The sequence below is a fragment of the Talaromyces proteolyticus genome, assembly GCF_021365285.1.
Source record: "Talaromyces proteolyticus strain PMI_201 chromosome Unknown BGW36scaffold_16, whole genome shotgun sequence".
Classification (NCBI taxonomy): Eukaryota; Fungi; Ascomycota; class Eurotiomycetes; order Eurotiales; family Trichocomaceae; genus Talaromyces; species Talaromyces proteolyticus.
This window is the reverse complement of record NW_025764292.1, coordinates 108,031-134,204: the sequence shown is the minus strand read 5'-3', so window position 1 is coordinate 134,204 and position 26,174 is coordinate 108,031. Positions and strand designations below refer to the sequence as shown.

At 43.1% G+C, this 26,174-nt stretch overlaps 13 protein-coding genes across 13 annotated transcripts; 4 read left to right on the top strand and 9 right to left on the bottom strand.

Moving 5' to 3' along the window:
• Window positions 1-425: 425 nt before the first annotated feature.
• On the bottom strand, window positions 426-2,134 carry BGW36DRAFT_365528 (hexose carrier protein; the record flags this gene model as incomplete). The annotated part of the gene is made up of 2 exons (XM_046214661.1): window positions 426-1,568; window positions 1,628-2,134. 2 exons carry the CDS (start codon window positions 2,132-2,134, stop codon window positions 426-428), a joined length of 1,650 nt encoding a protein of 549 aa, XP_046065421.1.
• Window positions 2,135-3,696: 1,562 nt separating this feature from the next.
• BGW36DRAFT_309063 (putative C6 transcription factor) lies at window positions 3,697-5,878 on the bottom strand (the record flags this gene model as incomplete). Its single annotated transcript, XM_046212382.1, has 4 exons — window positions 3,697-4,083; window positions 4,153-4,444; window positions 4,496-4,916; window positions 4,984-5,878. 4 exons carry the CDS (start codon window positions 5,876-5,878, stop codon window positions 3,697-3,699), a joined length of 1,995 nt encoding a protein of 664 aa, XP_046065420.1.
• A 409-nt stretch (window positions 5,879-6,287) lies between these two features.
• Window positions 6,288-7,026, top strand: BGW36DRAFT_466576 (uncharacterized protein). Its single transcript, XM_046222348.1, has 2 exons — window positions 6,288-6,648; window positions 6,712-7,026. Exons 1-2 carry the CDS (start codon window positions 6,468-6,470, stop codon window positions 6,744-6,746), a joined length of 216 nt encoding a protein of 71 aa, XP_046065419.1. The 5' UTR covers window positions 6,288-6,467; the 3' UTR covers window positions 6,747-7,026.
• Window positions 7,025-8,532, bottom strand: BGW36DRAFT_391546 (kinase-like domain-containing protein). Its single transcript, XM_046217604.1, has one exon. The coding sequence runs from the start codon at window positions 8,270-8,272 to the stop codon at window positions 7,091-7,093; it is 1,182 nt and encodes a 393-aa protein (XP_046065418.1). The 5' UTR covers window positions 8,273-8,532; the 3' UTR covers window positions 7,025-7,090.
• A 558-nt stretch (window positions 8,533-9,090) lies between these two features.
• On the bottom strand, window positions 9,091-10,191 carry BGW36DRAFT_75956 (uncharacterized protein). The gene is made up of 3 exons (XM_046222565.1): window positions 9,855-10,191; window positions 9,704-9,774; window positions 9,091-9,635 (listed from the first exon to the last, which is right to left on the bottom strand). Exons 1-3 carry the CDS (start codon window positions 10,085-10,087, stop codon window positions 9,385-9,387), a joined length of 555 nt encoding a protein of 184 aa, XP_046065417.1. The 5' UTR covers window positions 10,088-10,191; the 3' UTR covers window positions 9,091-9,384.
• Window positions 10,192-10,779: 588 nt separating this feature from the next.
• On the top strand, window positions 10,780-12,450 carry BGW36DRAFT_365524 (uncharacterized protein; the record flags this gene model as incomplete). The annotated part of the gene is made up of 1 exon (XM_046214660.1): window positions 10,780-12,450. The coding sequence occupies one exon, from the start codon at window positions 10,780-10,782 to the stop codon at window positions 12,448-12,450; it is 1,671 nt and encodes a 556-aa protein (XP_046065416.1).
• Window positions 12,451-13,056: 606 nt separating this feature from the next.
• On the bottom strand, window positions 13,057-14,342 carry BGW36DRAFT_352302 (putative short-chain dehydrogenases/reductase). Its single transcript, XM_046213382.1, has 2 exons — window positions 13,424-14,342; window positions 13,057-13,353 (listed from the first exon to the last, which is right to left on the bottom strand). Exons 1-2 carry the CDS (start codon window positions 14,145-14,147, stop codon window positions 13,163-13,165), a joined length of 915 nt encoding a protein of 304 aa, XP_046065415.1. The 5' UTR covers window positions 14,148-14,342; the 3' UTR covers window positions 13,057-13,162.
• Window positions 14,343-14,937: 595 nt separating this feature from the next.
• BGW36DRAFT_352301 (uncharacterized protein) lies at window positions 14,938-15,649 on the bottom strand. The gene is made up of 2 exons (XM_046213381.1): window positions 15,314-15,649; window positions 14,938-15,233 (listed from the first exon to the last, which is right to left on the bottom strand). The coding sequence occupies exons 1-2, from the start codon at window positions 15,572-15,574 to the stop codon at window positions 15,018-15,020; spliced, it is 477 nt and encodes a 158-aa protein (XP_046065414.1). The 5' UTR covers window positions 15,575-15,649; the 3' UTR covers window positions 14,938-15,017.
• A 1,328-nt stretch (window positions 15,650-16,977) lies between these two features.
• BGW36DRAFT_365521 (uncharacterized protein) lies at window positions 16,978-17,877 on the top strand (the record flags this gene model as incomplete). Its single annotated transcript, XM_046214659.1, has 1 exon — window positions 16,978-17,877. The coding sequence occupies one exon, from the start codon at window positions 16,978-16,980 to the stop codon at window positions 17,875-17,877; it is 900 nt and encodes a 299-aa protein (XP_046065413.1).
• A 775-nt stretch (window positions 17,878-18,652) lies between these two features.
• BGW36DRAFT_391539 (uncharacterized protein) lies at window positions 18,653-19,679 on the bottom strand. Its single transcript, XM_046217603.1, has one exon. The coding sequence runs from the start codon at window positions 19,615-19,617 to the stop codon at window positions 18,964-18,966; it is 654 nt and encodes a 217-aa protein (XP_046065412.1). The 5' UTR covers window positions 19,618-19,679; the 3' UTR covers window positions 18,653-18,963.
• Window positions 19,680-20,043: 364 nt separating this feature from the next.
• On the bottom strand, window positions 20,044-20,903 carry BGW36DRAFT_402050 (uncharacterized protein; the record flags this gene model as incomplete). Its single annotated transcript, XM_046218820.1, has 5 exons — window positions 20,044-20,246; window positions 20,403-20,599; window positions 20,722-20,789; window positions 20,822-20,872; window positions 20,901-20,903. 5 exons carry the CDS (start codon window positions 20,901-20,903, stop codon window positions 20,044-20,046), a joined length of 522 nt encoding a protein of 173 aa, XP_046065411.1.
• A 1,097-nt stretch (window positions 20,904-22,000) lies between these two features.
• Window positions 22,001-22,399, bottom strand: BGW36DRAFT_365520 (uncharacterized protein; the record flags this gene model as incomplete). The annotated part of the gene is made up of 1 exon (XM_046214658.1): window positions 22,001-22,399. One exon carries the CDS (start codon window positions 22,397-22,399, stop codon window positions 22,001-22,003), a length of 399 nt encoding a protein of 132 aa, XP_046065410.1.
• An 860-nt stretch (window positions 22,400-23,259) lies between these two features.
• Window positions 23,260-24,707, top strand: BGW36DRAFT_365519 (uncharacterized protein; the record flags this gene model as incomplete). The annotated part of the gene is made up of 7 exons (XM_046214657.1): window positions 23,260-23,457; window positions 23,538-23,748; window positions 23,817-23,927; window positions 23,998-24,315; window positions 24,373-24,474; window positions 24,539-24,562; window positions 24,628-24,707. 7 exons carry the CDS (start codon window positions 23,260-23,262, stop codon window positions 24,705-24,707), a joined length of 1,044 nt encoding a protein of 347 aa, XP_046065409.1.
• Window positions 24,708-26,174: the final 1,467 nt, after the last annotated feature.

The window sequence follows — 26,174 nt, the reverse complement described above, 5'->3', positions numbered from 1 at the left end:
TTTACTGGGCATTGAAGTTGATATTCCACCATGTTGCCAGCATTTGAAGCAGTTTACAACCATCCAATTGTTGTTACGTCTGAATCGATATGTAATCGAAATATATATAGTTAAGTTGTATATTGCAAATGATCTCTAATGATAATATTGACCAACAAAATTCCAGATGTCGGTGCTGACATAAAATTGATATAAAAATTTAGTACTGTATAATTCGCTATGTCTTCAACGTCGCATTATTGTTAATTTCAGCCCTAATAATGCAACTGGACAGTCAAATGAAGTTTTGACCAGAAATTCTCTCTACAGCTTGACGTCGAGCGGGATCATAATATACCCTTGACCACTTAGATCATGATAATATGACAATATGACAATATGCCATGTGTACAGATCTTCAAATCATCAGATAAAAAAATGCAAATTTAAACAGGTTTGACCACAACCTCATTTCCAGCGGATACCAGAAGGTTCTCACTGATGATCTGGGTTTCCTCCCGACCACTCGAGTCGCCAAAGAGCTCGTCGATCTCTTCCAAAGTCTTACCGCTAGTTTCAGGTACAAGGAAAAATGCCCAAACACCAGCGAGAAAGCACATAGCCGCAAAGAAAATATATGTTCCATAACCAATGTTATCCATCATAGACGGAGTGGCTGTTCCAACAACAAAGTCACATATCCAAATAGTACATGTTGCCAATGCTACTCCTTTGGATCGCGAAGTGTTTGGGTAGACTTCCGCTGGAAGGGCCCATCCAAGAGGGGAGTACGAAACGCCGTAAATTAGAATGAATACGAACGCCATTGCTACACAAGCCCACCCTGCGGATATGTGGGCAGTCCAGTCATCGGCATAGAGCCCGGACAAGACTGCAATAATTATATAGGCAATGGAAGTACCGAATCCACCTGCGATAGCCAAAAACCGTCGACCAGCATTATCAATGATCACACTACAAACCAAGGCTGCTATTAATTGCAGAATATCAAAAACACCTGAAAGAATTAGAGATTTCTCGGGGGACTGGCCGAGGGAGCCGAACAAAGTAGGTGCGTAATATATGAAGGCGTTGATGCCAGAAAACTGTTGAAAGAATGCTACACCGCATCCTACAGCGGTCCTTTTCCATGTCCTGCGATTGAAAAGGTCCAGCCAAGAGAGCAGCTCCAGCTTGATACCTGTCGCGCCTGGGTGTCGTTTTTGCATAACCAACTTTTGGAACTGGATCTCAGAGACGATGCCACGATATTCCGCCTGAATTCTCTCATCTGTCTCTGGTAGGCCTCGGAGTTTTGCAAGACTGGAGCGGCAATCGTCTAGACGATTGACCAGAGCGAGCCATCTCGGCGAATACGGAAAGAAATGGATGCCAGCACCCAAAGCCGTCGCAGTGATCATTTGTAGGCCAAATGGCAATCGGAATGCGGCCTCCCCTGACATATGTCTGGTAGCAAATGTGATCCAGAAAGCAACGACGACCCCTGTTGTAATGGAAACGGATTCAAGCACCAAGAGGGTTCCTCTGATATTCGCCGGAGCAATCTCAGAGATATAGAGCGGCGCACCCTAGTTGTTTTATCGAGTCAGCAATTTGCATATTCATATGCATGGAAAATGAGAAGTACCATAGCAAGAGTTCCCACACCAATGCCGCCAATGAATCTTCCGGCCACTAGCATGTTATAATTGGTCGCTGCCGTCTGGAGAATCGCTCCGATATCAAAGATCACAACAACAACTGTTAAAGCCAATTTTCTCGAAATCTTGTCAGCCATATAAGGCATGAAAATGCAGCCTACAAAGGCGCCAAGCAGCAACATGCCCGTCATTAACCCTTCGCCAAAGCCAGACTCGGCACGTGGGAAGACTGTATGGAATTGGTTCATGGTATTAATCACAGAAATCACCCCCATATCATAACCCATTGAAAACCCCCCGAGTGAAGCTAGAAGAGCCGTTCCGAAGACATATCCAGAGCTGTAAATACCTCGCAAGCCTCCTGAACCGTACGAGACTGGGTCGAGAACATGTTCGACAGTACCCTGGATAGCGGCGGCCGTTTCATCGTGCTCTGCCTTCGGCCCTTCCTTCGCTGGAGGAGAGGGTTTACGGGCCTCGAGGTCGGGGTCCATGGCTGATGTGCTCTGCAAGTAGTCGATAGTACTATATTTCAAGTGAACTGAGTGGTGACATTGGACAGATTCAAGCCTGAACAATGGGCTCCAAGGATGTATTTATTCATTTATGGTCTCGCGATGACGCCTGTGCTTCAACCAGGAGCCTGTGGCTCGGGCCCAAATCTTATGTCCCACCCACACCAGGAAGGTCCCGGCGAGTGAATGCAGCGAAATTAACGGGGGCCGTCGATCAATTCACTTTATAGGCCTACAAGCCGTGCGGGGAGAGCCGTGGTGAGATTGGAATGTGTCGAGGCCGGTTGGTCCAGCGGCATTTGGCAATGGAATGCGGTGGAGCCTCGCGCTGGGATTGCGGGGAAATAGAATTCTGGGGAGTCTGGGGAAGGGAAGGCGAGGGCGAAAAATTGCCCGATTTTCTAGTGCCGCGGGAACTCCTGCCTTTTTTGGGCTCGCCGAGTTTTAGTATATGCATCTCTAACCTCAAGAATTTATGCCTTGAATTAATGGAAAGTGCCCAGCTACTCACACATAATTCCAGACATGCACATAGAAGAACGGCGGAGTGCTGCAGCTTCCAGAGCAAGAACCCATACATGTATCTGATTCATTATTAGATGTGCAATAATATGGGTAGCAAACGTTATCAACTGCCCATGAGTCTCCACAACTACTCGCATTGGCCGACGGCTATGGTTTGTGCACCGAATGATATAGCCGTCCAAAATGTGGTGGTATGCAGAGAGCCAGATACCAGGGAGCTTGCAGAAACTGAAGTCTGTAGTAGAGCAGACAACATTAGGAAGCTCATAACAATAAAAATTGAATATCGATAGAAGCCAAGTAGGTGGTCTGCTTTTACGGGTTTAATACATTCCTAATACTTTGCCAGATTGCAAGTCTCTGGAATGGAGTTAATGACATGGTAAGGGATACCTGTGAACATGTATAGGCCATTTATCATTTAAGAATGAATTGCACTTTATTTATAACCTCATTTGTTTCGTTGAGCCGGGCAAAATCTCCACTATTATACGCAGATGATTTAGCCTATCAACTAAGCTATTCCGTATTCAAGAGAAGAGCAATATCAGTGGCGGCTTCCATTTTGCATAATACCAGTAATATGAATCTTTAAAGTCCCATGGATGTTGCTGTGGATGTTACTAGACTGATCGTCTGAGGAGCGTTGGAAACTCCAGTTCGCCGATACTCCGCTAGTTTTTGGATGGCTGCTCACCGAGATGCACAAGTATGCAAACCCGATAAGTAGCACTGGAGGCAAACATGTCCTCAAATGCAATATAAGATATTGGCCTGTGGTTACCACCCATTATTGTTCAGATTTGTAACATTGCATCAGTGGTCACTTGCAATTAGAGACTTTGACTTGATTGTCGCAAGGAACACGAGACATTGCAATTTAAATCAGTTTGAGTCATTGGAGCCAAACAGTTAGCTTCTCGATGCTGTATTTTGATCCTTTGAGTAGGACATCTTATCTTGCTTGCGTAAAAATTATAGTAATAAATTTAGTACTTCCATTACCACGACACAAGTCAACGATCACCTAGTTCCTGCCCCCAGTCAAAACTATCCACCCATTTCATAAAGTCAGAGTCCTGGTTCAACCACGTATCGTCGCTCGTTAACCAATCCATTGGCGCGAAGTCAGGTTCTGTCACTAAGGATGAAGAAGCAAAGGGCATGGCTGGTGGTGCCGATAGCACGCGGTCGAGAACATGCCTTATAACTTTACGCGCCTGTTGGCATATCTCATAATTGCCAGCGTGCTCTAAGATGGCATATTCAAGATCAGCCGCAAAGCGACTAAGATTTTGAATCACCTCGGAACGTGGGAAGGAAGCGCTAGATTGCGGCGTTTGGGTTTGGCGAAGGAGTTCTATTGCTAGGGCGCCAGCGGATGGGAGGCCAAAGAGGGACATCTATTATAATCGAATTAATTATGACCATTCCTTTAAAAATTGCTGAGATATAAAGATGGTGAATCTTACCGTCCACGCTATGGTATTATTATCCCTTCCATCACGCGAACGATTGGCCACAGCAATGAGCAACGTGCTGAGCATCTCATGGGCGATATTCATTAAAGTCTCTGATCCCGCCCCCTTTCTTTTGACGAGAACCCTCTGCAAAATAAAGTCACTGTGCAAGAAGCTCAAGTGGATACAGAGTAGAATATAAGCCTGTGTTCTGCCGTGCTCCATGTTCTCGAAACTCTGAAGATTCCACTTGAAAACTGCTGGTAGGTCGTCGCGCACCTTACGTGAGAGATTCGATATTTCCCTAAAGTACCTGTTAGAATGTGTATATTCGCAGCTATATTTGGAAACCAACAAGATTCTCCCTTCCAAATCTTCAAATATCTTAGGATTAAGCGATACCTCGAGCACATATTCTCGGATCTGACCCATTGTGTACATGACTCGAGCATATGAGATATTTGATACTACTCCTGTCGTGTTCCAGCCCCCTTCTCCGATATTTGCCATCGCTGCATCTCGCACTTCTGGCTCAGCAATAAGAACATCATATTCCAAGTCAATTGGGAGCTCGATATCGATATGCCGCCAACTAATTCGCGGTGGTCGCCCAAGAAATGTCGCAAGCTCTTTATCTAATCCATATGCAGCGATCATGAGCCGCCTACGATATTCAATGATAAACATCGGTAGTTTTGTGAAAGCTTCTTGTTGATGAAAACCTAAAGCAAATATCACGGTTGATAAATCACCCAACGACTTCCAAGGACGGTAATCTGTAACCCATATACAATTAGCCGAAACAGAACTAGACGAGAACTTTTTTTTTTCTTTTTGGCTTACCATGATCACCATACAAAAATGTAAGCAGTGATGTATGTGATAAGAGTACCCAAGAGAGTTGCTCCGAGATGACCCCTGCATTATCACAAAATCTCAAGCAGATCTCACCCGCCGACACGCATACGACTGCAAGTCCATTGCGATCCAACGATGGTGCGCCGTGCATTTTGAAATCTGATTGTGGAAGAAGACATGCGCTGGAGCCGATTATTGAGAACATCAGGCCGATGACCTCCCATTTTCGAGGCATGGCCCCAAAGAACTCAGGCGGTGTCATATTCAAGTAAATATTGACCGGCTGCGAACAGTTTTCAAATATACATTTGGATAAACGTCGCAGGCTAGGCAGAGGATCCGATTCATCCTCAATCGCATCATCCAGCATTTGCCGAACCGACGTAAAAATTAAACGCAATACCGGAAGCGCCCAGAGATAGCCTTCACATTGATCGTAGCCCATCGTTGCCATTCTTTCGTAAAGGGTAAAATCATCATAAAGAATGAGCAACAGCTCCGCACCCAGCTGGATTTGCCCATCGTCGATCGCACTAAAATTGTGTTGGAGTGAATGAGATACATCGCGCAGAGAACCTGCGACATTAGACGAACGAGCGACGTCGTCGCTTTCGCTATACACGGCAGAATAGCTTGTAGGACCGAGAACGCCCACAGTCGTAAAAGAAGTCGCACGTTTAGTCCAGTCTGCGATGTATCTGTCTCTCAGAGGGGCATTTCCAAGGGATCCTGGGAGATCGCCATTCTGGTGCTGCAATGCTCTGGTCCAAGAGCGGCTAGGAGGAGAGGTGAGATCTATACTGCTGCTGGATTGCACAGCGCCGAGGGTGGATTCTCTAAAATGATCATCAATGGTGTCCCTCTCCGATACTTTTGTCATAGGAGCGGGATGATACACGCATAAGTTCGGTTTGCGTCTCCGCCGGCATCTCGCGCACGGAAGGACGTGATCGCATCGGAGCTTGGATTTGCGACACGGCTCACATGAACTGAGCAGCCCATTGCGCCGAATTGCTGCTGAAGCCATGCTTCTCTCTTAGCCGCATACGGTGTACCTGTCCGTAGAGATGTCCGTGTACTACTCCGGCCTGCCTTCGGGGCTGTGATACATCTCGGAGTAAGAATCGGATGACAAATTCCTCGGAGTGGATCCACTCCGAAACCTCACGGACATGCGATTGGGCAATTGTGCATTTTCAACAAACATGCCAAACAAAACATACATTACGAACGCCTCATGTTTGATGCCTGGGCGAACGCTCTCTGTGTGTGAAGTAAGCAAAGTTTGACGTAGATTTAGTCTTTATGACTCACAAAAGGTATATATAAGGCTGTAAAGTATCAGTGTCCTCTCGAGCTTCCTTTCATTCCAAGCAAAGACCAACCCACCACCATTGCGAGCATCTTGCCCTCAAAATATAGATCTTCTGCAACACCTCTACTCCTTAGAGTCCATATCAACAATCAAAATGCCGGGTGGATTTCCAAACTTTCGTTCCCTGCCTGACTTTGATCAGAAGGCCCTAGCGATCAGTAATCGGAACACCCCGAAAGCAGAGTTTGAAAGCTCAGCGTCATCTTTCCACAGCGATACCGAGACATTGAAACATAACCCGCAAGAGAGATCATTAATGCGAGCAATTAAAGATGGTTGGTTATCCTGGTTATACCATTATGTTGACCTCAATACTAATATTTTGTCTACTTACGTAGCCATGAAACATATTGCGCCGAAGCAGTCACCGTGATGGTGTATTCGTTTTCATTTCATCGTTTCTGGTCTGAATTATAATGATGGTACAAAATTGGAAATTGGTAGAGGGCATTTCCGGCATATTTCATGGAGTCTCGCGGGTTAGACAGTTTTCTTGTGTTGTTTGGGAATCTTTCGTGGCGGGAAAGCCTGACTGCAGAAAAGTCTTCAAAGTGCATTTCTGACATCAGTAAGCACAATTTTCTGTTGCCTAAGTTTATTGCAATATATCCATAGGAATTGGTGTTAAAAAACCTCTTAACATTTGGTAAACGGCTACATGTAGTTATACTATCCATATTGTGATTTCACATGTTAGCTATATGTTAATACTGTAATCTAAACTCCAAACGCCTCCAAATTTTGGAGAAGATCTTTTACAAATTCTGGGGTGCGATCCACAAACTGTCCTCGGGGTATCAGGGTCACTATAATACGCATTATATTAGATACATTGTGCATCTTCTCCTGAAGATCACTGGTAAAATTGGCGTCGTCAAGAAATGCGACGCTTGATTGCTTGCAAAGCTCATGGAAACGACCACGCAGACGATATTTCTCTTCATATGCCTCACTACCGTCCTTTGCGTTGAACAGAAAAGCACGCACTGGGTCCCATATCTGAAAAGGAACTGCAGAAGCAAATTCCCAGTCTAATATTGCCGTGATTCTTCCAGTCGATTGGTCGTAAAGCATGTTGGCAAAGTGCAAATCTTTATGCGCTAGACGGATCTTTGTCTCATCCAGCTGCTCGGAGAAATTTGGCAAAACCTTGCAAAAGGCACGAAGTCGTGGGATGTGCTCCAGCATAAACCTGAGATCTTTTTGAATCTCGGCAACGTGAATGTACTTCTCCATCAGTGCAATTGTGAAATTTGTGTACGAATTGAATGGGCCGCCGACATTAAGCGTCTCAAACGTCTCCTCGGTATCGAAGTATCTCTTGATATCTGGAGTGAACCAAAAGTGCTCGTCTAAAATAGGACCTGGAATGATTTTTTTCTGATCATCAGAGTGCACTAAACCTCCGATTTGATTAAAGGGGTGCTGATGGATCTCGACAAGAAATTTCATTAGCTGTCTGCAGATGTTGTCCAGATCTTCTTGGGACAAGGAGTCATAGATATCTGACAAGGTCACTCCAGGGCTGCGTGTCAAAATAATGAACTCTCGGTTTAGAGGATTATTCGTTGTTGCATCGTAGCGAATAACAGAGGGCACAGGGATACTCGTGTTCTGTGATACCCAGTCGAGAATAGCTGCCTCATTACTTGTCTTGATTCCAGGAACGTGATCACCAGACACGCGAAGAACAAGATCAACAGATTGTAGTGGTGTACCAGAGGTCGTCACCCCAGCTGGCAGACTTTCGGCGTCATATGTGAGAATATAGATGGCATGGAATGCTGCGGTCACTTTCAACGGGTTGATAGCGCTTGGACGTCCGAGAGATAGCTCGTCTAAAAGAGACTGAATACATTCCGTCTTCAGGGGCTCGGGAAGGTATTCTTCAGCGCCCATGATTCGGTTTGGTTTGCACAATATCAATTGAGTTGCACAATGGCAAGAGAGTGATGATGTTCGTAGGGTGCAAGTGGGCGGATAAGATATAGAACGCAGGAATTTTCCACGCTTGATGCCCTTAGTCGATGTCCTATGGGGTTTTATCTTCTTTAAAATGATGGCAGTATAATAATACCACTGTATGCCTTATGTACTCGTGCGTAAGGATGGTTGCGTCGCATTGTTAATATGTGTGGGCTCCTGCTTCTCCCCGATTGGCCAACTGAAAGGGAGAGTTATTATGAAATTATTATTCTTATCTGCCAGTCCTACCTATGTAAATTTTGGCCTACACCGCCAAGAGTTTCGAGCCACCCGTGTAACCCGCTGATCAGGTGATGAGGATGACTCATTATCACTCACGGACCAATAATTCGTCATTCCGATAGAACGATTATTTATCATTTCGAAATCCGCTGTACGATGCTTCATTGGTTAATCTATACGCAGGTCCTGATTCTAATTCTGAACTGGTTAAGCTAGGTCTAGTTGTGGATATCATACTTCCTTCAAGTACTCGCGAAACCAATTTTCCTGATAGCGGCAACAAAATAAAGCTTGAAAAGCGAAATAGAGGGAATCCCATACTTCTGTCGGGTTGATGATATAACAATATCACCGTCATTAACATACTAGTTGGGGCCAGTAGCTAATGGAGTCACATCAAATGGTTCTCTCTGAAACAATTGGAAGTTGAGCCGCTCACTAAAATCAATCAGGATTTCATCATCCTCACGTGTTGTGCTCAGTGGTGACTTCATCAACAACAAAGATTCTAGCTGAAAAAGCCGATCGCTGGTATAGGACGCTTGATAAAATGTAAGGATTCGGCTCTAGGAACCAGTATGAATCAGTAATTGTCGCCAGTTCACGTTACATGGTTTTGATCTCCAAGAAGGTGGGGTTGAAATACTGCTTATGGTGGAGCACACTCAGTAGAGACATGATATGATGTAATACGTTGTAGTTTAAACTGGGAAAATGAGGCTTATCTCCCTGTATCTATTTCGTAGCAAGGCAATATCGAATGCTATAAACAGAAAAATCCGCTTTTCATTATCAATACCAGATTAGCAAAGCAAAAAGGCAATTGCCGCAAATCCTAGGCCAGCGCAAATTCCTTTTTCAATAGCAATATTGCTAGAGGACCCCGTCGTGGCCGAAGGAGTTTGTGTTATCATTGAGGTTGCAGTAGCCGCTGGATTAAACGTTGTTGTTGGACCAAAACTTGTATCCAGAAAAGTGCTTGTTGATTGGGGTAATCCTGTAGATTGGCTTGATGGTGACGTTGTGGATGAGAGAACCGTCAAAGCTAAGTCGTCTTCAAAGAGCAGCATATACGTTAGAAAATTTGGGTCTGAATTTGATTTTTAACGTTAGCGTACTTACTATGGTTGCAGTTACTAGTAGTATAGTAGCCATTCACAAAGCATTGATGTTCTGGAGTATAATCCCAGGTGCTTTTTAGACATCTCACGTTAATAAACGAACCAAGATCTGAAATAAAAAAAATCTACCGACATTAATGTCTTTCACTCACCAATTGCCTTCATAGCAATCTCCAGTTGCATAGCTGCTAAAATTCGCCTTATCTCCGACAGGCAGATTTGCCACTATGCTGCAGCTGAGATGAGGACAGGATCGACAGTGTATCGTCTTAATGCCGTCTGGGCTCGTGATAGAGCATACCTGATCGCGCTTCATGTTTGCTGAACCTGCATTGACGACGGAAGCTAAAATAAGGCTTGTAGGAGCGAACGTGGCGAGTCTCATGATGTGCCAATGTGCTATTAGTTTGGATATCCAAATCTCTCAATTTATGCGAAACAAGATAAGCATCGATCGCTGGTTCTTTTCTCTATATATCTTCTCCTGACTTCGAATTTCTGCACTTCTCTGAAAGTTCAGCCCCAGCCTTGCCATAATCCTTATTTCTTGTCATCCGCCAAGCTTAACTATGAAAGGTTAGGGCCCGTCACTACATTCGTATTTTCCATCAGCTGAAGCGGCTGAGAGGTGCACGCTATGATGATCATTGCCGTCCTTTCTACTAGCCAAGGCGCACAGCACATAACGCCAAGCGACACTACGCAATATCATTGGCTCTTATCAAATTAAAGCATTGGCGTGGTAGCTGCGTTCGTATTAGGGGGCCCGTCCATGTTTGATGAAACCAGTGCCAACCCCTCAAAGTATGATAAAGCACGACAGAATTGTGCAACCGAGTCATTTATTTTTTTCAGCCAAGAAAAGGATCTATCATCCATTGCTTTTTATTGATCGCACGATTTGAGTAGAATACTTGACGGTGTGGGAGACATCCTTGCGAGGAATAAAAACAAGTGGAGTAATGCGGCTCACATTTGCTCCCTCCAGAAATCATCCCGCAAATCAATTACTTTGGTTGTGATGCTCTCAGACTACGAAATTTTCTCTTGATTTTAGGAAATATCGAGTCCATCAGTATGTATACAGTTCTCGAGGGACCCCATAGCCAATTTTATATGCACAATACGCCATGGGCTACCATAATACTCATTTTTATTATGCTATGCTGCATGGGGGTCTCCGCAGGTGTCATAGTTGTGTCGAATAACCAGGCAGTTGACTCATGGCGAATCAGCCCGGCAGTGTTGCTTGCATTTTTCTCGTCGGTTTGGAGCAGTTCACTTGCTGCAGTCCTTACAATGAGCATTACTATCACATGGTGGCGTTATGCCTCGCGAGGCACCACATTGGAAACCCTCCACTGTATATGGAAAAGAGGTTTTGCGATAAGGTATCTTTCTGCCTTAAAGTCAAGTCCTATAGTCAGACAGGTTGTTTTAGTGGCTTGGATAGTCATCATCACACAGGTTGCACACAACTCTTTATTGCAGCGATCCTCACAAACGACGCTTAGCAACGCCATCGTTCCAGACAACATCACTCTGGACATCATGCCGCAGATTCCAGATGGATGGCTGGGCTATGTATACAATGCCACCCAAGGGATTATGGTGGGGTCACGGAATTCACTGTCATCGATACAAGATTGGTGGATGAACAAAACCATATCAACAATACCCCCTTTAAACTCTAATCGACCTGTCTCTGACTTCTACTGTGACGGATCCTGCAGGGGTAGAGTACGAGGAGCCGGAATCTCCTACGAGTGCTCGTCGACGAGTAGGAATATTGACCTGCTTGACGCGGAGAATACTGGAACCTTTATCTTTTCGATCAACTCCACTCTCTCGTCAAATTTGACGTCTGCTGCGCCATCACTAACCTTGTCAGTACTATACTCGTCTGAGGTTGATGCTAATTGCATATCAACCTTAACTCTGCGTACCTGCAGCATTGAAGCTGCTACTGTGGAATATCCCATTGTAATCGAAAATAGCACCGTGGCACTAGAAAAAACGAAGCTCGATCCCCCAATTGTTGTTGAAAAATATTCCTCAGACGGAGATAGCCTCACGGCTAAACTCGGGCAAGGCGCTGGACCACTTCAAGGCATTCATGCTTTTGTGGACGATATTCTCACCACCAACGTTTCTTTAATCGTTGGTCCGAACGGTGCGCGACAGACAGGCCGGTTCGTTGGTGACATTTTCTTCGAAGCAGATGAATCTGCATATCTGCCAGAGACAATCCACTTGTGTGGTTTGAAATGGTCTGACCCGACCTTGTACGTACTGGACGCCATGCAAGACTTTCTTTTTCGGGCGTCTATTAGCAGTGCGAGCAACAGCACCAATACCAACTCGAGCCAAACATTCAGAGTCGAGCGCACAGCACCAATCCTTGTATTCCAATCAAACTATGGATTTCTTGTTGCCGCATTGGCTACTATGCTTCTTGCGCTTGGTGCGGTGATATCACAACTTTGGGGTTGGTGGGACCTCCGACATTGTCTCGTAAGCTTGAGTCCAATTGAGGTGGCAAATGCATTTAGTGCTCTTGAAACAAAACGCCCCGACGGCTATGATTTGTCCAATAGCCAGAATATTAACAACAAAGGCGCTCTTACAGTTGATAATATCCTTGATGTGGTTGGGAAAACGACGGTCAGGTATGATGGACAATCATTTCGTGGAAGTGCTGTAGTGCCGCTGTCTGGGCGACCGATGTCCTTGAGCGTAAACAGATGAAGCAGTTTCTATACTTCTTAAAGGCCGGCTATGATTTATTGCCTGAAATAACTGTATTTCCCATTCTTTTACAAGACGGCGGTTGTAGTTGCGCTTAACATATCATCTAGAATGGATGTTGCTGTGTATCGAAAAACCTGAGCGTATGATTTTCGACGGCGTCCCTGCAGAGTCACCCAGAGACTGCATATGAGGTATGAGCATATTTTCGATGAAATATAGTAGACCCTTTCGACAGACAGGTCCAGTTTTTACTTGCTTTCTTTCCTTTACGGTCTGGTTTTCAACCTTGTTGACGGCACGGAGCTTTCCGAGACAGGAAAGAAAGGATAGAATTGATCGACTAGGGCTCGTACAAATGCACATTGCTCTAGTAGTGGAGCCTACATGAACAATTCCCGATTTCTGTGCCATACATTCTTCGATTAGTGGGTGCTAAAATCATCAACATTCAATTGATGAATTGATATATAATCTAGTGATTGAGATCACGGAGATCTAGATAATAAATTTCGATAAAGGAACCCTTGTATACCATTTGAATTCAATGTTATGAACCGCACGCCTGGGTAGATACTACAATTTTGAGCCGGATAGACATACATGTACACCTAACGATGATCTATTCTGTCTAGTTAAAATATTCAATGTTTGTATATGAATAATTTAAGTATTCGGTTTATGTTGTGTCTTGTCTAGGTCTTATGACTTGCTATTGATCGAGAGTTGTCCTCGCTTCAAACTTTAATAAGTCCCCCTTTACAATATCATCTTTCCTCGAAAGCAGCTGCTCTGGATCCCAAGTCGCGCTCACCAGCCTTCCACTCAGCCACTGGAATTGGGAAGGATCTCGGGTCAGCCATACACAGAAAGCCCCGCAAAGATCGGGATCATCTGTCAAATCTGCCATTGTTTGTTAGACGCCATTGATCTGAAGATTCGAAGCAATGTTATTCAAGATAAGTTCACATACACTTGAGGAACTGCTTTGGTGAGTTCTTAATCGCATTTTTACTCTCCACTGCTCCCGGGTGGACGCTAACCGCCAGTAAGCCTTCGGCTTTGAATTGCTCAGCAACAGATTCCACAATCCGCGCTTGCGCGAACTTGCTAACGCAGTATTTCGTGTTGGCAATAATGCCTTTTGTGATGCATGCAGCGATGGAACCGACGACCATGAATGCCTTTGTTTGGGACTTTAATAGCAATGGCACGAAGTAGTGGGCGACATGATATGTGCCGAGCGCGTTGGTGCCGAATACGCTGGCCCATACTCCGTCAGTTGGCGATCCGTCAGTAATGCGGAGCTCGACGGAGCCGGAGGCGCCGCTGACCAGAACAATCGCGTCCAGCGTTTCAAAGGTTGAAGATGCAAACTCGGCGAGCGCTCGTACTGATTCTGCTATCGCGATGTCGCAATGTTGGATATGGATCTTTGGAGACGTAGATATGGATTCCGAGAGTGATTTGGAGACATTGTTTAAAGCCTCGAGATCTCTTCCCGCGAGAATGATATCGCTACAGCCGGCACGAGCGTAGGACTTAGCAACACCAGCTCCAATAGCACCTGAAGCGCCGATGATGCAGACGGTGAATGGCCGTTGGAAGCTGTTCGCTGATGGGTCGAGAGTGGGAGTGATGTTGGTGTGGACAGTCGGGGTAAAGTGGTCCATATTGCGAACTCGTGGGTCCCCCATTGTGAATTTCCAGGCGACTACAATTCTATTCAATCGAAATATACTGGGACGTACCGAGATGGCAGGAATGATTGGGATGACCAGCGATACGCATCTTAAATATTAAGGCTGTCGAGTGCGCGGATGAAGATGCGATTGATCCACCCTCCCAATCAAGGCAATTGATCTAGTATGAGTCATCATGACTGACAACGGGTTAGAAATCCTTAAACCAACGGTGAAATTGCGACAATATCTAGCGCCTTTTCCATTGGTTTATAGTCAATGCGAAAAACCCACATATAGCTCGTTCACACCTTTCAGTGACGAGTCAGTTGAGAGGGCATTTTAAAGCCAATTGAATCGTGCTATACCGCCCACCCGCCACTCACGCTGTTTATATTTTCTTAAAAAAGGGATTAATTGTTCATATACATATTTCCATACATAATTTAATTTTGAATTAAAATAACTGTATTGTAGTGTTTAAAATAAATTACTTATTTTTTTTAATTTGTAAGGGAAACCCATACAAATCAAAAATCCACCTTGAACGAGTCATAAGTGAGCACAGGCCAACTGTGTGCTTATATCATTTCATCTGCCTATTTAGGCCTAGTGATGGTCGGCAAACCATTTGTCTGAAGCCACCGTTGAACTGGCACCCACTCATAGTGCAAGCGGCGGGTGGGCTTCATGGCACGATTGGTTAGTAGATTCAATCAAAAACGAGGCAGTTTGGAGAATAATGTTATGGTTCTGCTCGGTGAATGAGAATATTCTACCTATGTAATCACGCATTTTGACAGATGGAAAAATGAATCGAGATGGCCAATCTTGGCTGAGATTAATACAAGAATTTTGGTCGCACTTGTGTAGAAATCGAAACTCTTAGACAGTCCCCTCTTCCACCATCTTTCTAATCACTGCAATACTACTCTCAACCGCCATTTTGGAATTTACCCGGTACTGCTCCGTTTTGACAGCCAAATCCTTTTCTGAAAGACCCGGGTGCAAAAATTCAAACGCATATGTCATATATAACGACCCGTCAGCCCCTTGACTGATAATATTTTGGATTGTTGTTCCATCTGGTTGTCGAAATTCCTGGCGCAATTTTACCTGTGAGCTTCAAATTTTGACATATTTCTTTATCCTGTCAAATAATAATAAGGATTTGCTCTTACTATCTTCAATGGTTCGAAATGAACGCATATTTCTTTTACTTTCCGATTCCCATCTTTGAAAATGACTTCGCGGGTTGTTACTTTTTTCCCTGTCTCATCGATTGCCTTGTCCAGCACATCAGTGGACGTAATTGCCATAGGAACAAATTCCTCAGCATGCTCAACCTTCCTTTGAAGACCCTTCCATACCTGGTCGTGGCTAAGAAGCGGACTCGCACCAGGGGGGTTGATGGGTGAGGTGAAGGCTAGGTATACCGACATAGTTAATCTGTTTGCCGCGAGAAATATGTTAAAGACTTCCTCTGTTTCTGGAAAATGAATAAAATTGAGATCTCTTACAAGCACTTCATGTCCCTTATTTAAACCAGAATGCGTGTTGCCCTACCTCCAAGACGACATGCCAAACCGGGTTAGTCTCGGATAACGGGCTTTGACTCGATCTGCTTACAAACAGCGAGCGTCCACAACATTCAGACTCTATTAATAATGCAGATATCCCGAAGCCGTTGATTACCTCAATTATCAATGATAATCGCGAAATTCGGTAAACACGACTATATGCTCTTGCTTGGCGTGTTGTGACAATGACGGACTACGAAACCTTGTAATTATGGTAATATTCAATCAAACCAAACCCTTGAAGTTTTAATTTGTCTATCGCAGATGAGTCTAATTGGGTAAAGCCTAGGTGAGGACATCAACCCAAATTCCTATTCTCGTTATTTCAGTAGTCGAACTAGTTTTTAAAACGGCATCGTAAGAATCCGTGCATCATTCTGGCGCTGTTTTACAGATTTTCAAACCCCCGCAAATCCTATTGAATTTTGCCCCTCCCCCTCTTTTTTCTTCTCTTTTTCTTTTTCTTTTTTTCTTCACAGAGTGCCAATTCAGATGAGCATGAGTCGCACAGTAGCAACGTAATGGGATCTTAGTGGAAGGCAATACAGCACTAGATCCGTAGAATGCGGTCAAATTGATTGATCAACTCTGCCACCAATAGTTTTACAAAAGGTTTGAATAACACCTATGCATACGTCAACTTTTCAGTTTTTCTTTGCGGGAATCGATGTGATGCTAAGCATAGAACCCATTGATAAAATCTGAAAGTAGACCACAGGAGGTTTTCAAAGAGGCTACTGGAGGCCCATGTTCAACTAGTATAATATTAGTATAGTATCTAGTCATAAAATAATAAAATTTTGAAAATCTCCTTATATATAGATAATTTCAAAACTATGTGTAGTCGAATTGCATGAATGCTTTCTTTGAGAATCCTCTTACGAAATCTAGTGAATATGTAGCACGTGATGTACCCTTAGGTAGTAAAAGGTACTTCAATTTTAAATGAACAAACACTCATTTGACCTAGCATGGCTTAATTCAACAATACAAATGATTCTGCCCAAACTAACATTTGCCATAGGCCTTGGAGGAGTCATGCACAAATCCGGCATCAAGGGACAACTCTAGATAGATACAAGTAAGTTCAATTCCGTATCAAATACATGTACCCAAGTCACAGATGGTGTGCATGTCGTGCCATGGATGGCTGAGTACAGGCCAAGAAGGTTAAACTCAACCTCCGATGCCCTCGAGGGATAGAACACGCAAGTCCATCACTGTTCAAATCATAAGTTCTGAAAGAATACTGTGAAGTTATATATATGAAACTAACACCACATATTTCGAGTACACTTCAGTGTGGATTGATAAAACTTGGTATTGTTGGGTGTGGCCGGATTACGAAGCGATTCATTGAAGAGGCCAAGTTCGTCAGTGGTGTGATCATTGAGTCAGTATATTCCCAGTCAAACGAATCTGCCTCTGTATTCGCAAAGGAAGCGGATATTCCGAAAGTCTGCCACGATTTCGATCAGCTACTTGAAACTCCTCACTGTATTTACATTGCTTCACCGCACAATCCTCATGCTAGTTATGCGAAGAAAGCTGTGGCTTCTGGCAAGCATGTCCTTTCCCCAAACAGGAGGCAGAGGAGCTATTCAATTTTAGCATCCCAAAAAGGTGTAGATTTTCTAGAAGCCATCAAAAGAGCATATATGCCCGGATTTCAAAGAATGATCGTTGTCGCCCAAAATGGAACCATAGGAAGTCGCTCCGTGACAGCGATATGTACAATGATAAGGCCACTGACTCGGAGGGAATGTGATATTTCACAAGACGGGGGATGTATTACCGAACATGCTAGCTACCCTCTCCTTGTAATTGCTGAGATATTTGGTGTTAATGAAGTGGAGTGCATAACTTCTAAGTCCATTCGACATGACACATCAGATGTCGATATATTCTCACGAATTGACATACACCTGAAGAATCCTTTGGCTACTTGCGCGGTTGGCATTGGAGTCAAGGCAGAGGGTGATCTGGTGATAGCAGGGACAAAGGGTTACATTTATGTGCCTGCTCCGTGGTGGCTTACGACTTCCTTCAAGGGGAGATTTGAAGATCCAGTGGAGCAACAAAAATTTTCAATCCCCATGAAAGGAGACGGGTTACGGTATGAGATCACCGAGTTTATAAGATTGATCAACGAAGATTCACGTTGAAGCTGCCATCTCACTGCGAAAGAATCAGTCTTCATTGCGGGGCGTATACAAAATGCGAGGGCATGCAATGTATCCCTCGGTTGTGCTTAATTATTTGACTTGACAAAAGCAACCACAACTTTTAAATGTTGGAGAGCATACTGATCATACTCGAATGAAATGTATCGGTTCCATTGCTTAATATATCTTTGTTCTTTGTACTTGTCAATGCATGGACATTGATGTTATTACAGTGTGCGTGTATCTGTTGGTGTTTACTATCATTTACTAAGTCCCAGGTAGCATAATATCAAAGTCAAAGAGTGGTATAGGTTTAAACCGTGCTGATACGCAAAGGTTGGGGTTAATATGTGTTAAATCGATTATTATCGCATATATTTCTATCCCTCGCCGTCGATTATTCCTAGGTCGACCCATACACTCATCAGATTGAAAATTCAAAACCAGCGCTTGGTTGAATCGAAATGCATTTAAGCTGATTCGTAGGGTCCTTGTCCAACAGAGGAAACAGTGAAGCTTTTAGTAAGTGAAGGAACGGGCTTGCCCCTCTTCCACTCCAAAATTTTCCCTTTGAGATCAAGGCATCAAATAATATCTGTAATGCAAACTCGTGCTAGTGTTTCTCTAGTTATAAATGGGTGATTCTTATTGCGTCGTACTCTCCTTTGGTGCCCGCTTTACCCCGCCACCATGCCAGCTTCAAGTGCTTTTATTCTTTGCTTCTGGCTAAGTGATCCCACTGCCCTTTTTATATTAAAATAATGGTACCTTTCGCACAACTATGGTCTTTAGATTATCAATTGACATTTTTTTTTTTTTTGGTTGTCGCCATTTTAAATGAATTGGGTGTTGTATTCGGGTTCACCGTCAGTTGAAGCAAACATTATCAATCAAATATAGATATCCGCGAACTCCTCAGTTATTGACGTTATATACATCGTCGGATACCTTGCTTTACGAATGATGGACATTTTGATCGTTGATATCAAAGAAAAATAAAAGAAAAATGACCACTACTTCTCCGCCGATGGAATAACAATATCTGTTTTCCTCAAACATTTTGTTGAGGCATTTCTCTCCACACGCTTAGTTTTCCATGTCCCCAGGCTTAATTTTAATTTCCCCAAATTCCTGGCCCGTAACTGAAGCGACCTTGATATTGGGTATCTTCCATCCTGGATTATCCCGTATACCTTCAATGAAAGCTTCTTTAAGAATGGCAACAGAATTTGTTTGTACGTCATTTAGGCCAGCAGCTTCTGCCAGCTCGTTTGAGATGGTATATGCAGGCAAATTTAGGGTCACCGTTAATGTCAGATCTGCCAAATTGCTCATTTCTTTCAATGAGTCCATCCAATAGTGGCCGAAAACCATGTAGTCGCTCACTTCAACGATTAAACGACTAATGCCCCTCTGCTCGGGAACGCCAAGGTACCCAAGAATGGCGTCTGGCAGTCGAACGATATCCCGATCAGGGGCCAGGTAAATGCGTGAGTCCGGTGCATGCTGAGTAGAGAAATATGGGTGATAAGATAGTAGCGTTTCCTGCCGAGCCTCTTGGTTGACAGACAATTGTGGTGGGTTGTTCCGGCTGGCGCGAAAAAGGCGTGCAAAGCGGTGCGAGTTGGGTAACACCCCCCTCTCACATGAGATGCTGATAATAGGCTCTATATCAGCCAATGAAAGAGACCATATATATAGACGTAGCTCAGCTGGCAGATCTGAAAATAGATGAAACATAACTAGCGTCTGTTGCCCTTCGATCGAATTCTGTTTCAGGACGTGCAATTAATGTCACCAGTGGTCGACCAATGTTTGGTTTGGTATTCTTTGTGTCGGAATTTAGCGCCGAGTGTATGCGGCCCTAACTTGACCTAGAGCCAGACTTCGGAGCCATGGGGTGACCAGTTACAACTTGTTGATAGAGTGGAGCAGCAATTCATCAAAGGGGCCTTTCAATAATTTCAAGAGAAATGCGGCTGAAGACTTTTCTTTTGGCTGGGGCCTCTTTCACAGGCTTCAAATATTCCATTTACGAATTGTATGTTTCATTCTGGAGATGTGCCTTTCTCAAGGGACGTAATATCATTAATTTAGTTTTTGATACTGGTAAAGAAAAATAGCGACCGAATTTTGTTGAAAGATTTTCAATTAGGTTTCTAATGGTCAAACACCCGTCCAGAAAGCCTCTATCACCTTTGCGTAGCCAGTACGCTCCAAAGGCAACTCCGAATTAGGCCGTCTCGCCTCTGCTATCTCCAGGAAGGGCCTCATAGTTTTGCTGCCATTGTCAAGACACGTACTTAGGAAGTAAACGAGAAGGTCACCTAGGTGAATTTGTAGATATTCAAAATATTTCGTGTCTAGTTCTCCGGTTGACAGTGACATGTATGCATTAAATCAGCGAAGTGAAAAATACTCTGCCGACCGAGAGAAGTAGCTATTAGCCTCTAGCAGATCTCTAAAGACTGACTGGTCATTTCAGGATACTTTCTATAGTGGGTGCTCCTCAGGATCAGCTACACGACTCATGATAAGGTGGGCAATGGCGGCCGAGAGCAGCTCAATTGACCAAGGATGAATGTGAATTAGAAAAGCACCGTTATTCATTCTATTCCAGTCATATATCAGTAGCATGTCAATGTCCAAGACATACGGCGGCGGAAGGAAAGTCTCAAATGGAATGTTTAGATTCATGAGTACTGTGTCGCTATCGAGCCAACTCCTTGAATTGATTGTTAATTAGCTTTTCTTCACCTTTCATTTACTCTACAATCCTAAACTGAAGCTTTGGAGGTAAAAAGTTATGCGTGTAAGGAAATGTTTTTGAACTCACAAAGCCACTATAGTCGCTCATTCGCCGGCCTTTCCAGTTCTTGTAATATAATAGACAGGAGAATGGCATTTTTATTCTAAACCCATCAAGTATGGGTCTTCGCAGTACAAATAGAGAGTACCCTTGTCGATGACCGTGTTTTTTATGCGTGCTCAATCCCTATCGTATATAGATTGTCACCATAAACCATTGTAACCTTGCCGGTTCTTGGTTGAGTCTGTTGGATGTGTCGAAGCGTAAAAGTTTTTGCAAGTAAGCAATCAGTCTAGAGTATCTAGAGAGAAAAGGAAGACACGATAGTGTGATAATAGGTTCAGCAGCCAAAGAACATCAGAAATTGCACCAGAAATTGCAAGCACTAGTCGCAAAGTGCTTATAATTGTATGATAACGATTCTTTGGATGATTGTGAGCAATTTTTACTGTTGAGGCTGGTTTAATCATTTTCCGGTACATTTCTCGTTGAGCGTGGTAAGCGAGTAATAGATAGATCCTGGATTACACAAATACCAGATATCGCCGGAGCAGAGTGCGGTAAATAGTTTTCGGGTTGCTGTAAAATCGGCAAGGTGCGCAGAGAAATTATTGAAAAGGTATATAAATATTCACCTGTTTGCCAACGTTTGATTTTTCGTATGCATTTCACATTGATCAGAATATGATCGAGATCAGCATAACAAGATGGATCCAAACCGAGACTCAATACTAAATATACAAAAAAGAAAATGTCATTTCTCCAGCTATAAGTAGCCAAGAAATAGAATTTTTTGAGCTACCAGCTAATTTTAAACACGCCTATCCGTTAGAAATAGGCAGTAGTAAATTTTTAGTAAGAAGTAAAGTTGCTGAGATGCAACGTTGAAATGGTGAGCCTTTTCACCATCGACAGTTTGCTGCAAAAAAAGGAGCAAATATTTCGTCTCTCTTTTGAGGAAATAAAGGGAGTGGAGTTATTTTGGTCAATGGTTGTGCTTAATTTATAATTTGTGTAAATAGCAGATTTGCGCCTATTCTTCCTTATTTCTAGATTGCGTTATTGATGAATTTGGTACCCAAGGAACTACTGTAATCGTATTAACTAGTCTAAGCGCAATAGAAAACCCATTGAGATATTTTTAACTGCCTTTAGCTAGTATCAGACCGTACTATTAGATAAAGATGCAGACACAGGGCCGCAGATTTAGCGTATGAGGCAGAAGTAACTGGACGCCGAATTGTAAGTCTGCTTGAACCAGATGTTTTGTAATTTTCTAGACTGTTGGATTGATATCGCACCTGAAACCATATTTTACCTTGGCTTTGATGTAACTTTTGCAGCAGCTTTATCTTGTTCCATCCAGCTAGATTCCAGACGCTCTATCGACCTAGCAATAGCTTGTAGGGTTGCTGAGTTGTCTGAAGGAAGATAATGAGGACCATATACTGTTGCAGTTTCTAACTTGAGACTAGATAGGCAGGAGGTGATATCTGGACAGTGATACGTAGCCGATGCCGTAGTTTGTATTAGCAACGATCGGTAGTCTACAGTTTCTCTTGAGAGAGAATGTCTAGCCTTCGTAGTCATTGTAGATCCAACCCTCGGTAGACGTTCCCTAATTTCTCCAATACCGGAAGAAATGTTTGGAGAGCCGTTTCCGATGGAAAACAGCCCACCAAGGGCGGCAATAAAAAGACAGAATTCTATCATAATGGTGATGGCAAAGGTTGATAAAGACTAAAGAGGTGAATCTGTGCTGTAGAGAAGTGGCTAGATGTTGCTTCAAGTTAAATGCAAGATGCTCGAGTGACCTTCAATGTTGACAGCTGCAGTTGTGGATGAAAATGTAGCCCCTAGTTAATCTATAGTCACTAGGCTTGTGCAAACATATTGCAAATGTTCAATGAGAAAATAAAAGATTTCATTTTAACATGACTTTATAAATCTTATTAAATGATACTTCCAATTCTTTGTGTAAACATAAAAGAATCTCGGAAAACGTTATGTCAAGACTGCCAACAGTTTCGCTATGAAAGTAATGATTCTTAGCTTCAGTCACATAATTGCGGGTCTAATACTTTTAGGACCTTGAGATAGCCAATAAAGATGTTAAACAAATGTCTAATAATAAGACAACTTTAAAAATTTCCTTGTGATTTGCTATGAAATTCTTCCCCTGCCCTAATTTTAAACTTGCCTGCTGGCTCTTTGTTGTATGCATATACCCCAAGGCTTTCAATGTTAAATTGAACTTGACAGTTTTGGAAAAGATTAAAAAAGGGGTCGATCATATAATTGTTTCATGGAGTCATCTGCTTACCTCCATGTTGTATTCGAGATAATGAATACGAAGCCAATTAATTTGTAACTTGAAACCTTTGTGTGTTCACAGAAATTGATTGTTAAAGCTGATGATGTTTTCGCACATATGCCCATTACTTGACAATAAAAATAGCATCTAGAAGTATCTATAATTAGCACGCTCATATCGGACGTTGTTATAAGTAGACATGATCAGCCTAGTGTTTCACGCTTTTGAGTGTTCATCCCATTTCTGAGGATTTCTCGGCATGTTTACGAAGGATTCTGTTATGTATTGCATCCGACAACTTATTATTATATTATTTATATTTCAAATCGCTCTCCCTAATCTTGCCCACAAGGTTTCAAGGAACCATTCGAAAAGAGCAGCAAGGACAACTGTTGACTGCGAGGACAATGAATGGGATCAAATGTTATGGGATGCTTTCGACGACGCCATATCCGCTGTTAGTTAAGACTGATGATCTGTCCATCCCGTCACTACTGAGAGTACATTGATAACTTAAAATAAATAAAAATGTGATAGGCTGAGTATGCAAAGGATCAGCTTGGTTATTTAAGTAGTTTTCTAGGTTTGTGCGAAGAGCTCAAGCGTGGGAGGAATTCAGGAAATACCAAACAAAAGATGATTTTAATGACATTTGAATCCATTTTTGGTCAAGTTTTATACGACAGAAAAAGCCGTAATGCAGATGAGCAGAATCGAAGGGGACGAGAAAGGGTTGCAGAAATTTCAGGTGAGCACTTAAGACATCAATTTCCAAAAAAGGGGGGGATGTTAAATTAATATTTCTCTTACACGCAGGATTCGTTACTGGAATAGGTCAACTTTATGATGGTCCTATTACATCCTCTCTACATATTTTCTGTCATGAAGATTTCCTTCAATACTCTTTTACGGATAATGACACCCATGGTATGTCTATTGCTTATCTTAATTATGTGGAGTTTACCGTGTGCACTTTGAATAACGACATATTATGTAGATTGGTATACAGATACCAGGCCAGCAGCGAATGGAGGAGGGAGAGTCCTTGATGCCACCCGTGTATCTTGTAGCTTTTCCAATCCCATTCCAGTGGCTTACTCATATAGTAGCGCCGTTGTAACCCACCATATGGCGGTATTCTGTCCAAATCAATTTCAGACATGGGAAGGTTATGACCGAATGAGTGTTATGCATGACACGCGTGACTGGTATGGAGAAGCTATGCATTTGGACACTATTGCCAAGCGGTATATTTTACATGCTGTACTTCATGAACTCTCTCATTCCGACCATATCTTCGGGGTCCCGGGACTCGGTAATACTATAAAATCTCGAATAATGACAAGTTGGAGCCTTGACTAATAGCTCAAAGAGGATGTCCCATGCGGGGAGGGGAATAGGAATCCTGCATATGGATGGGTATGCATCACGCATCTGGCATCTAATAACCCAGAAAGTGCAATATTGAATGCTGGTAAGAAATATGTCGTTTCATTGTTGCCCTCTTCTACCGATTGATATTAATGATATTCTTTTAGATAGTTTCGCAACCTTCGTGATGGGTATGTCTACAACATATAAATAACCGTTTATTTTAGGGAAATATTGACATCTCTTGAATATTTAGCAATGTATTTGAGTAATGCTGACTGGCATACTGGTTGGGCAATGCCATTTAACGACAATGATGAGATGGGAGATTGTTAATAGAATAAAAGTTCTTATCAAACTGTTTAGAGAACTTCCTTTTGATGGAATTACTATTCAACCGAAATCTTCATAGCATTTGAAATTATGTCAAAATTGAATTGACTAGTCTCAATATACCGCTAATATGGATAAACCCCAGACTAATAAGCTAAGATCAATGAATATACATGTAGATATGAGTCAAATATTACATCGGAAAGTAATCCCATAGCGCATTCAACCTTGCTGAGATAACTTTGCACATACCTCAAGCCATGTCCGATGATTAACTCTTCCAGATATGAAGTGAAGTGTCCCGTTTCCTATCACATAGTAATTCCATACAACATACAGACTCATACGATGACTGCTGGTGGTGACGTTCACCTGAAATTGTTATGGAAGAAAAAAATATTCGTCATTGCACTTAAAGGAATCCAGCCATCCAAGCAGACCATAAATAGATAAGTTGAATTGCCGATTCAAAAGCTTTGCCAAGTCCGCTTCAGCGGAAGCCAGTAATCGGAACGACTCATCCGGACTGTCATTTCTAGGAATCGCTGCTTCACCCAAGTGGAAACGCAGACCAGCTAGGAATAGGGGCCCCAGGAGAAAGCAGAAGAAAGAATAGCCATGTGAGTATCACCAAATTCTTCCCCCAGTTGTAGGTATGCCGTACATATCGCCATGTCGGTTTAATAGGCGCATAGAGCCAGTTGATAGTACAGTCAACATGGAGGAGCCGATGCTCATAATGACGAGACTTGCCTGGAATCGTGATAATTAGCCCAACCTGTCAACTTTTGGTGCTCTTGGACCATAAACCAGGTCAAAGAGACGGGTGATTTTGGGGTAGTTCCATCTGCTGCGGGAAAATGTGAACAACTGGAGTACTACTTTCAGCCCCATAACTACGATATTGAGCATAGCGATTGGTGCAACACACTTTGTAGTTGCAATCAAAGAAAAATCCGATGTCATTGCAGTAAGTCAATCAATGTTAGACTCACCCAAATTACTAGGACCAAAGTCACGAAGTAGGGCAGCAGCTAAGTCAAAGGCGAATGGAACAGTTGGAGTGGTACACATCGTTGTATTCCGATTTCCTCCCGAGTCGAGGTAGCCCGCGTAGTACGTAAGAACATCTGTTGTGTAAAATCATATAGTCTGGCATTTGCAGCTAGAAGGTTTTCGCCGGAATCGACATCTGGTGCATGTTTTAGACCTGGGTACATTGAGCTGTACAGGTGCGCCTAGTTTGGTCAGAATAATCAGACTTGTATGGAATCTCCTTACTAGTATAACAAAGACATCATCTAAAGCACCTCCACATTGAGAGCCGGCGAAAATAACTTTTAAAGTCGTGACAAACGCAAATAACAGAAAAAGTCTGGTGACCGTGTCCCGGAGCGCCATAATATCTGCGTTTCCGAGTGTGAAAACCAATGAAAATGTAATACCCCCGATCAGTCAAATGCCCGATAC

Coding starts and splice junctions, on each gene's coding strand:
- BGW36DRAFT_466576 (XM_046222348.1), top strand. CDS start 6,468: ATGCCGGGTGGATTTCCAAACTTTCGTTCCCTGCCTGACTTTGATCAG. Junction 6,649..6,711: donor AATGCGAGCAATTAAAGATG/GTTGGTTATCCT, acceptor CTACTTACGTAG/CCATGAAACATATTGCGCCG.
- BGW36DRAFT_391546 (XM_046217604.1), bottom strand. CDS start 8,272: ATGGGCGCTGAAGAATACCTTCCCGAGCCCCTGAAGACGGAATGTATT.
- BGW36DRAFT_75956 (XM_046222565.1), bottom strand. CDS start 10,087: ATGAGACTCGCCACGTTCGCTCCTACAAGCCTTATTTTAGCTTCCGTC. Junction 9,775..9,854: donor GATTGCTATGAAGGCAATTG/GTGAGTGAAAGA, acceptor ATGTCTAAAAAG/CACCTGGGATTATACTCCAG. Junction 9,636..9,703: donor TACTAGTAACTGCAACCATA/GTAAGTACGCTA, acceptor TGCTCTTTGAAG/ACGACTTAGCTTTGACGGTT.
- BGW36DRAFT_352302 (XM_046213382.1), bottom strand. CDS start 14,147: ATGGGGGACCCACGAGTTCGCAATATGGACCACTTTACCCCGACTGTC. Junction 13,354..13,423: donor ACCAAAGCAGTTCCTCAAGT/GTATGTGAACTT, acceptor AAACAATGGCAG/ATTTGACAGATGATCCCGAT.
- BGW36DRAFT_352301 (XM_046213381.1), bottom strand. CDS start 15,574: ATGTCGGTATACCTAGCCTTCACCTCACCCATCAACCCCCCTGGTGCG. Junction 15,234..15,313: donor ATTTCGAACCATTGAAGATA/GTAAGAGCAAAT, acceptor AAATTGCGCCAG/GAATTTCGACAACCAGATGG.
- BGW36DRAFT_391539 (XM_046217603.1), bottom strand. CDS start 19,617: ATGTTTCATCTATTTTCAGATCTGCCAGCTGAGCTACGTCTATATATA.